Source organism: Channa argus, chromosome 10, assembly GCF_033026475.1.
Source record: "Channa argus isolate prfri chromosome 10, Channa argus male v1.0, whole genome shotgun sequence".
NCBI lineage: Eukaryota > Metazoa > Chordata > Actinopteri > Anabantiformes > Channidae > Channa > Channa argus.
This window is the reverse complement of record NC_090206.1, coordinates 5,702,501-5,712,203: the sequence shown is the minus strand read 5'-3', so window position 1 is coordinate 5,712,203 and position 9,703 is coordinate 5,702,501. Positions and strand designations below refer to the sequence as shown.

Here is a 9,703-nt window from a genome sequence, read left to right as displayed (position 1 = left end):
AAGCACTATGTGATTTTATCTGTGAAAGGTGCATTTTACTTTACATTAGTAAAACAAAGAAACTGGTGGTGGACTTAGTCTGGGACTCCTTTCAATCCTCTCTCCTTACTAGGAGAGGGGGTGGAGGTGGTTTTGGAGTACAATTAATAAGTAGATTCAAGAAGTTGATTCAAGAATCTTGAATTCTTTAGACGTCATGCAGCATTTTATGCTTTTATTTTGAAGTGAAAAGACCGGCGTTCCTGTACTTGTACCTGTACAGTGCGCTCCCAGACCCAGACAGGTAAACAGCAGATCAAAAACAAATAATGGCACAAATCAGATGAGATGACTTGCCACTGCAAACCTTCACTAGCTTCTCTCCATTGGCTTCCCATTAAATTTAGAATAGAATTTAAAACCCTGCTTCTTAAATATAAAGCTCTGAATGGTCAAGCTCCATCATATATAGAAGACCTCATAGCACCATATCATCCCAGTAGAAGACTTCGCTCTCAGAATGCAGACGTGCGTGTGGTTCCCAGAATTTCCAAAAGTAGAATGGGAGGTAGAGCCTTTAGCTATCAACCTCCTCTCCTGTGGAACAAGCCCCAGTTCAGATTTGGGAAGCAGACACCCTCCGAACTTTTAAGTCTAGGCTTAAAACCTTCCTCTTTAATAAAGCATATAGTTAGTTATAGTTATGCTGCAATAGGCTTAGACTGCTGGGGGACCCACCCCCCGATGCACTGAGCTCCTTTCCTCCTCTTGACCATCTCTCCTCTCTCCTCTCACCCCCCAATGGTCACCACTGTATGTCATTAACTCTGTGTGTTCTCTCCCGTAGTTGTCTTTGTCCTTCTCTGTCCCCCTCTCTCTGTCCCTTTCTGCAGGTGTCCCTGGCTTTGAAGCTGTGTGTCTTCCAGCGTGCAGCTACTGGTCCTACCAATCTGCCCGATGTTTTGTTGTTGCTTTTTGTTGCTCTGTTCTTTTCTCTCTCCCCTTTCCACTCACCCCAACCGGTCGAGGCAGATGGCCGTCCACCCTGAGCCTGGTTCTGCTGGAGGTTTCTTCCGTTAAAGGGAGTTTTTCCTCTCCACTGTTGCCTATGGCTTGCTCCAGGGGGAATTGTTGGGTTCTCTTTATAATCTTGACTTTATTCTGTAAAGTGCCCTGAGATGACTTTGTTGTGAATTGGCGCTATATAAATAAAGTTGAATTGAATTGAATTGAATTGAAAATGCTGTGATAATCATCCTGGTTAAGTTTGAATTAAAATCTGAATAAATCATAAATCTGAAACTTAAAACCCCTAAACTATTCTAACATCCCCCCAGCTTCTGTCTCACAAAGACAAATTGGTTGGAAACAAAATGTCAGATTTTGGCTCATGACACCAAAGTAAAGATTTGAGGGGTGGCTGTAGCTCAGTTGGTCCAAAGGCAGTCGTACCAGGCATTGGTTCGATCCCTGGTCCCGGCTATATGTCAAAGTGTCTGTGGCAAGACACTTTACCCCCCCCTACCAACAGCCCATTCCCTATGCAGTGCCGGTCCAAGCCTGGTAGAAACTGGGGTGGGTTGTGTGAGGAAGGGCATCCGGTGTAAAAACTGTGTCAAATCAACATGCGGTTATATGTTACAGCCTTATTCCAAAATGAATTAAATTCATTATTTTCCACATATAAAATAAAAAAAACAAAAAAATTACATGTACATGTGTATTCATGGTCTTTGCCATGACACGCAAACTTGAGCCCTGGTCCATCATGTTTCCAATGATCATCCTGGAGATGATTCTACAACTTGATTGGAGTCCACCTGTGGGAAATTCAGTTGATTGGACATGAGTTGGAAAAGCACACACCTGTCTATATAAGGTCCTACAATTAACAGTGCATGTCAGAGCACAAACCAAGCAATGAAGTCCATAGAATTGTCTGTAGACCTCTGAGACAGGATTATATTGAGGCACAGATCTGGGGAAGGTTACAGAAACATTTCTGCAGCATTGAAAGTCCCAATGAGCACAGTGGCCTCTGTCTTCCGTAAATAAAAGAAGTTTAGAACCACCAGGACTCTTTCCTAGAGCGGGCTGTCAGGCCAAACTGAGCAAGATAACCAAGAACCAGATGGTCATTCTGAAAGAGTTCCAGCATTTCTCTGTGGAGCGAAAAGAACCTTCCAGGAGAACAACCATCTCCACAGCACTCGACCAATAGGGTCTGAATGGTAGAGTGGCCAGACATAAACCACTCCTCAGTAAAAGACACATGACAGCCCATCTGAAGGATTCTCAAACCACAAGAAACTAAAGTCTCTGGTCTGATGAAACAAAGATTGAACTCTGAATGCTAATTATCATGTCTGGAGGAAACCAGGCACCACTCACCACCTGGCCAATACCATCACTACAGTAAAACATGGTGGTGGCAGCATCATGCTGTGGGGATGTTTTTCAGCGGCAGGAACTTGGAGACTAGTCAGGATCAAGGGAAAGATGAATGCAGCAATGTACATTGACATCCTTGATGAAAACCTGTTCCAGAGAGCTCTGGACCTCAGACTGGAGCAAAGGTTCATCTTTCAACAGAACAACGACCCTAATCACACAGCCAAGATAACTAAGGAGTGTCTACAGGAAAACTCTGTAAATGTCCTTGAGTGGCCCAGCCACAGTCCAGACTTGAACCCGACTGAACATCGCTGGAGAAATCTGAAAATGGCAGTGCACCAACGCTCCCTATGTAACCGGATGGAGCTTGAGAGGTGCTGCAAAGAATTGGAGAAAACGTCCAAATAGATGTCCCAAGCTTGTAGCATCATACTCAAAAAGACTTGAAGCACCTTTAGGAAAACTTACAGCCTCAACAAAGTATTACGCAAAGGCAGTGAATACTTATGTACATGTGATTTTTTTTTTTTTTTATTTAATTTGCAGGGATTTTAAACAAACTTCTTTCACGTTGTCATTATATTGGGTAGTTTCTAGAATTTTGAGGAAAAACATTAATTCAATCCATTTTGAAATAAGGCTGTTGCATAAAATGTGGGTAAAGTGCTGTAAATACTTTCTGAATGCACAGTATCTGCCATATACTAACTCCACTTCAACACAACCGTCTCGATTATATTAAAAGACAAATGCTCTGATTAAAGCTTTGATAAAGCACACCTGTAAATTGAAAGCCACTTCAGTAGATGGACCTCTTCATTGGGGGCAGCAAGGCCTTTTAGCGGTCACGTGTTTACATGTGTGTGCTTTTGGCCCTTCTTGTGAGACACTGCATTATTTTGTTAACTTGCTGCACAGACATCAATTCAGTTCATCTCAAGCTGAAAATACTGTGCTATGTGCTTTTTAGGTACAGTGATTTCTGTTTCAGGAAGATGGATTAGTAGGGATCTCAGATATAATAAGATATAATAATCTGTAGATATGTCTTCAATATTTTGCAATAATGTGCAACTGTAGATCTTGTACCTTCATGATCCATTTTAGGAAATAAAGAAATGCCACATCAACTTGTTTGCAATTTATTGCTTATATAAATGCTCTCTAAACAATTTTGGGTAAAAATAAAATCTATCAATAATAATCATAAATAAAATCATCACAATGACTTTTACATTACGTTATATTGCACAATTATAAGCTGTAACAAGAATCACAGAACACAAGTGCTGTTGCTCAGGTTGTGTGTAGGAGAAAAGTTCAGAGGTCCATGGGCAATGACACACACTAGTTGCCTGAAAAAATCTGAATTTCAACTGTCTTTACTGCATTTATTTAAGGTCTGTAGAAGATCAGCTCTACAAACTAGTGGCCCGATGGTCAAGTTGTTTGCCTTCACAAATTGTTACTCTGTCATCTAATCTATACATTGCATTGATTTAAACAAGAACAAAACATTTTGTTTCAGTGTGTTGTTGTCCAAATCTGATGCCACTGAAAGAAAACAACTGCAGACCTGGATCACATATTGTCAAAAGTACTATTTGTTCTTGTGTGACCGTGAATTGATCTTCTTTAGTAAAATGGCTGTCTAAAGAGGAAAAAGTCAGATCTTCTGTGTTTTCTCCTAGTGCAGTCAAACTTCTTTCAGTCTGGTGTCAGCCCAGTTTTTCATTATTTCACAGCAAAGTTCTATCAACAGAATCAGCATATGTCTAAGCTCTGACCAATATTGCTGTTTTCTGTCTGAGGTTTAGCCAAAACGCCATCTCCCTGTCCAGCTTGGCATTTAACGATTGGTCTGCTACAGAAAGGCCTAAAAGATGAACCAGCAGAGCCTTAGTTCCATTCCTAACAATGTTAATGTATGTGTGTGCACGCACACATGTTCAGATATTGTCCACCTTCGCACTGAGTTCAGGGCACAGTTCCTTGAGTAACATTTCCATCAACACCTAATAAAGATAATGAGATAAAATAAAGTTTGCAGCTGTTTTTACATCTTGCATATGAATTGTATAAAATCTGTTTTTATCACAATGATATTGTCAGGCATGCAATGTATTGTTCTTACATAAAGAAGATGTTTGTTGGCACTAGCCTCCTGTAAAGCGTTGAAGATCCTGATGATTCCATAGCGTGCATTCTGCTGGCCAACCAAATTTGCTAGTGCATCTGACAGAAAAGGTCACGATAAAGTGACATGGTCAGACGATGTACATTTATTATGTTCAACTTTATGATTTACTGGCCATGTTTGCTTCGGTTTCAGTTTTTACCTGGGATATTATCGAGTAGTTTCAGTTGAGCCCGTTCCTTAGTTTCACTGCGTTCAGAGTCCGTTCGGACCTTGGCATGTGGTGCCAACTTTCCATTGGGCCAGAAGGTGTCCCTGAACACACTGATGTAACACACCAACATCTGCTCACTAAAGATCCAGTTTACAGTGTCTCGGATCTGTCTGTATTAAAGCACAGATAAAATTAGATTAATAGGAACAGTATTAAAAAATATGACTGTCATGGCAATTAAAAGGGGGTTTAAATTATTCATGGTTTTCTGACATTATACATACACCCATTAAGATTATAAATTCAATGGTGCTGGAATGGTCTAAAATACACATACAACACACCTAATATTTGATTAAATGTCCCTTAGCATGTTTCACCTTGAGCTAACACTTTTAATAGCCATCAACAAGCTTTTTACAGAACTCTGGTTGGATAGTTGATCACTCTTCTTGGCATAACAGAACAGACTCAGAAAAAGATGCTACCACTACCATGGTTAACTGTAGGTACAGGGTTTTTGGGATTGAATGTCTTAGCTTTGTTGCTCCTGGTCATTGTTAACAAACAGCTCAATCTTTTTCTCATCTGAACAATATTTTTTCCTTTCTCCAAGTGTTCAGCTAAAAAGTTTGGAACATGGATTTTGGTTTTTCTTGGACAGCAACATGTCATTCGATGGGAATGTACAAACAGGCTTCCTATAGACAGTGACACTGGTGTTCCAGCAGCACCTAGACAGGCCTGTGCCTTACAGAGCCCCTTCACTGATATTAAAACTTGGTTCTAGTTTTACTAGCACATGAAATTAAATGCCATTAAACTTTCTTCTGATTTCCCTACATTAAAATCTCTCTCTTCGTCCAGCTGAAAACCACCTTCAGATGACAACACATGGTGGAACCCCAAAGTTCAAATTATGACATCTTGTTGCTCACACTATGGACTTTGTAATCAGGGTCAACCTGATTTTCCAGAGCCCCTCCAGATGATATATGAATGACAAAAAATCTTCTTCATGTGATGTCATCTGAAGGAGTTTTTCAGAGCATTAATTAAAGCATTAATTTAGATTTACACCCCAAACTAAAGCCATAGAAAGCAAGTTGAAAAGTTGCCCCTTAATGGTCCCTGGGCTGAACGTCCAAAATCTGTGTCATTTCAGCAGATTAAGCCATACTGGGCGTTCTTCTACATCTTGGCTCCAACTCCCAATAACTTGTATTTATGCACAATTGTTTGAACTGATCATTTCAGTATCTGCAATTGTTATGTTAATTTACTATACTTTCTCAGTTCTGCACTGAGTACCTTGAACTCTCTTATTGTAGGGTGTGTTGATCAATCCAATGAGTGCTGTCCAACAAAGCCTTTCATGTTGCCATAGAGAGACCACATGCTTGTACTCAGTCATGATCACTAACCGGAAGCTAAGGACCTTGGATTCTGGGAAATTTAAAGAGCACTAATGAATTAATTATGTGATTTTGTATATGTATAGTTTGACCCTGTATGTATAATAGTGACCCCTTGTTAATGTCATAAAACTCATAAAAGTCTTAGGGTTTTCACATATTAAACATGTATGTTGTACAAGCATTCTGCCTGAGCAATTCATGTAAACATTCTTTACCAACTATGACAGAAGGAACTGATAGTTTTTTTGCCTTTTAACAAACAACAAATCTGAAGTCACTAAATAAGCTACCACAGAGACCACAAATGAATGTAACAACCAACTTATAATATATTTTATATTTACAATATGCAGGTTCAAATTAAATAAATGAGCTAAAAAAAAAAAGGACAAGTTAGTTTTAGAGGTGTTATTGGATTCACCTTAAAGCTGCTACTACTTACTTGTTAATAGTGCGTCCAAATGTGACCTGGACTAGTGCAATTAGAGTCTTCCTCACCCACTTAAACACTAGAAATAAAGACAGACAAAAGCATATAATTTCACTCAGTTAGAAATTATGATATGTTCCCATAGATTCTAATTGGACCTAGACAAACACAAATCAAAGGTATAATCCCATCATTAAGTACAGATACATTTCCATTTTTCTCTCATTCAAGCCTCTTCCCCTTCTATGACCAATTTTTGTGTACCACTTACTTCCTCGGAGTTCAAATATCTCTCCTATAAGCATGAAGCATGGTTCAGCTAGAGCATCTTTCTTCCCATCGACCTCGTCTCCATAGTCTGACAGGTCGCTGTCATCATCAGCTTCCTCCTGTAGACAGCAAATACATTATCCTAAATAGGAATAGAAGACAGCTAAAGTGCTAAGAAGGTCCACAATGTGCTGTGGCTTTAGCTATCATGCATGAGTGTGTACCTCAGCGTGGGAGAACAAATCCCTAGGCAACCTCTCCAGGAAAGAAGCTAGAGAGAAAGATGATTTCTTCTGGATGGACATCACCTTCAAACATGTAACAACATATTATCAATATGCCATTTGGTATATGGACTCATACTGTACTACCACACTAATAGGCCAGAGCAACACAAGACAACTGCACCTTGACAAAAAAAAAAAAAAAAGGTAGATCGGACAGTTCATCACTTTCAAACTAATACAGCTGCAAAATAAATCATTAGCAGTACACTGAGCGTACTCAGTCATGGAAATAAAAACTTGATTCAGATGGGTAAATGTGCTTGTGTAATCCTTAAAATAACTGCCCTTAAACTTTATTTATTAATTGCGTGTCTTACTGCGTTAAGTTGTGGATACTGCTGGAAATTGTGAATTTACCATTGAAATAAATAAATAAATGAATGAATGAAGAAAGAAAGACAGAAGACAAAAAGAAAGAGTAAGTAAGTCACATAATCACATAAGTAACAGTAAGTAAGTAAGCAAGCATGTATCCATCTATTGTAACAAATATTTTTCAAGAGAAAGGTAACATATTCACACTTACATAAATCATTATGTACTAAGTTTAAGGCCAAACTACAAAATAGAAAACTGATTTGCTGCTTCATTTGCAAGGATTTTACTAAATTTAACTTACTAAAAAGATAAACAAACAAGTTATCGTTGCACCTTGTATAAAACAAAACAAAAAAACGAACATGTAGTAATTCATGCATAAAGAATGACAGAGTCATTACCTTGAGGTGTTCTGGGGATGGACTGAGGAAAGCGTAGAGAGCTTCTGACTGACACAATCGCTCATCTGTCAGCATATGCTAAAAACACAAACACAAAGACAGATGAAGTCATCATCAACATGGTTTAGTTGGCTTTATTAAGCAGAAGGGGGCAGTGTCAACCCACAGCTGGGTAATGTTGTCCAGGCTTAATCCAGTTGTACACCAGAGGAAGTCAACCTGCTATTACATGCACAGCTACCCTGAACTTCTTTAGACTTTACCCAGGGGAGCAGAATGTAAAACCACAAATATCCCTGTCAGATGGCCCAGACATTACCCAGACTTTATCTTGTGAGCCCCCCAGTACAAAGTGTGGGCAATGTACAAGGCCAGTAAAATGTTTGGAAACACCTACACACACACACACTTTTGTGTTTCCATTATCTTTTGTTGGTTTTATTCAAGTGGTTGTCATAAAAAAAAAAAAAAACACAACTAAAGATGGCAAAACAAAAGACAAGGTTACAGTGGGCCAAGATGCACAAACAGTGATCTGGAAAGAAGTGTTATTGACTGATGAGTCATTGTTTGAGGTGTTTGGATCCAAGCAAAGAACATATGTCAAGACCAGAGCTCACAAAAAGATGATAGATGCCTGCCTGACACCATCAGTGAAGCATGGAGGGGTAAACATGAGGATCTGATGCTTTGGAGAGCGGGTGAGTAATGAAGTAAAGAATATATGGCTGAAACAGACAGCTAAGTGTAATAACCATTTAAAAACGGCAACAAGGTTACTTGATAGCCATTAGTAATTGGTATAAAGTTAAAAAGACTGATTTTTTATTTTGTAAAAAAGTCTAATAAGGCAGATGAAAAATAACTGAAATTATTATTGTATTAAATTAACAGCAATAATACTGTAATACAGCTTAACGCTATATAAATTACACAGTTTCCTTGTTTACCTGGAGAAAGGCATTCAGTTGAGTTTTGCTCTTGTCTAAAAACTTCTGGTCAATGGATTTGAAAGGAAGTTTACTGAGTGATGGCAACTGGAGTTTCTTCAATGATGGGAAACACTGAAAAGAAAAGCAAGACATTGATTAAAACATACAGTACCACATAACTGACTTTTTGTTTACTATCATTATTTTTGCAAATATCATTAATACAATTCTGTATAAATACATTATTAAATATGAAGAATCAACAGTGGATTTACTAAATAAAAACACGCAATTGTCTAAACCCCACTGTAATAAGATTAAATCAAATAATGTAATACACTGAAGTGAGGTGAAAATGCTTCAAATACACCCCAGTTTGTTCTGTATCCACCAACTAATCAACAGCTGGTCTATTCTAATAGTCTATTCCTCCAGTCCAAGAATGATGCACTTAGTTCCTGCTCTCCTCCTCCATTATTACATCAAACAGTGGGCCAACTACAGAAGTAGTAATGCTGTATAGGCCTGAAGTACTTAAAGAAACTATACCCATACATGTGCAGACATGGTATTGTTACCTCAGTGAGTTTGCGGTGCAACATCTGGAATTCAGTGAGTTTCCTCTGGACGCTCCAGCGACTGTTGGCTGTTTCATCTCCTTCTGCCTCCACCAGGTTAACACACACACTATAGCAAGCTACTGTCTCACCACCTTCCTCTGCTGCCTGAAACACAAACATATACACACACAATACATACAATCAGTAATCAGTTCATACACTTAAAAATTTACTGTCTTGAGACCTTTAGGTTACACAATATTCTATTTAGCTGTGTTTGCATGAGCTGGTGTTCTCCATGCATTATTCGTTCTGACTAATGCCAAGTTGAAAGAGGGATGAATAAATCTCACCTCAGCAGTA

At 38.8% G+C, this 9,703-nt stretch overlaps 1 protein-coding gene across 10 annotated transcripts in view; it reads right to left on the bottom strand.

Moving 5' to 3' along the window:
• Positions 1-3,739: 3,739 nt before the first annotated feature.
• snx25 (sorting nexin 25) overlaps positions 3,740-9,703 on the bottom strand; it is a 16,330-nt gene continuing 10,366 nt past the window's right edge. For 3 of the 10 annotated variants that reach the window (XM_067518621.1, XM_067518624.1, XM_067518627.1), the window contains 11 exons: positions 9,694-9,703; positions 9,359-9,505; positions 8,799-8,912; positions 7,849-7,926; positions 7,447-7,467; positions 7,067-7,150; positions 6,844-6,961; positions 6,585-6,651; positions 4,713-4,894; positions 4,508-4,608; positions 3,740-4,388 (listed from right to left, as the gene is read on the bottom strand). The exon at positions 9,694-9,703 is cut by the window's right edge and continues 122 nt beyond it. In XM_067518621.1, coding sequence (XP_067374722.1) covers positions 4,323-4,388; positions 4,508-4,608; positions 4,713-4,894; positions 6,585-6,651; positions 6,844-6,961; positions 7,067-7,150; positions 7,447-7,467; positions 7,849-7,926; positions 8,799-8,912; positions 9,359-9,505; positions 9,694-9,703 — 988 coding nt within the window. In that variant the 3' untranslated portion in view covers positions 3,740-4,322. Of the gene's footprint in view, positions 4,389-4,507; positions 4,609-4,712; positions 4,895-4,933; positions 6,171-6,584; positions 6,652-6,843; positions 6,985-7,066; positions 7,151-7,446; positions 7,468-7,848; positions 7,927-8,798; positions 8,913-9,358; positions 9,506-9,693 lie in introns of those variants that run through there. The other 7 variants (XM_067518623.1, XM_067518625.1, XM_067518622.1 and 4 more) reach the window with 6 other exon arrangements.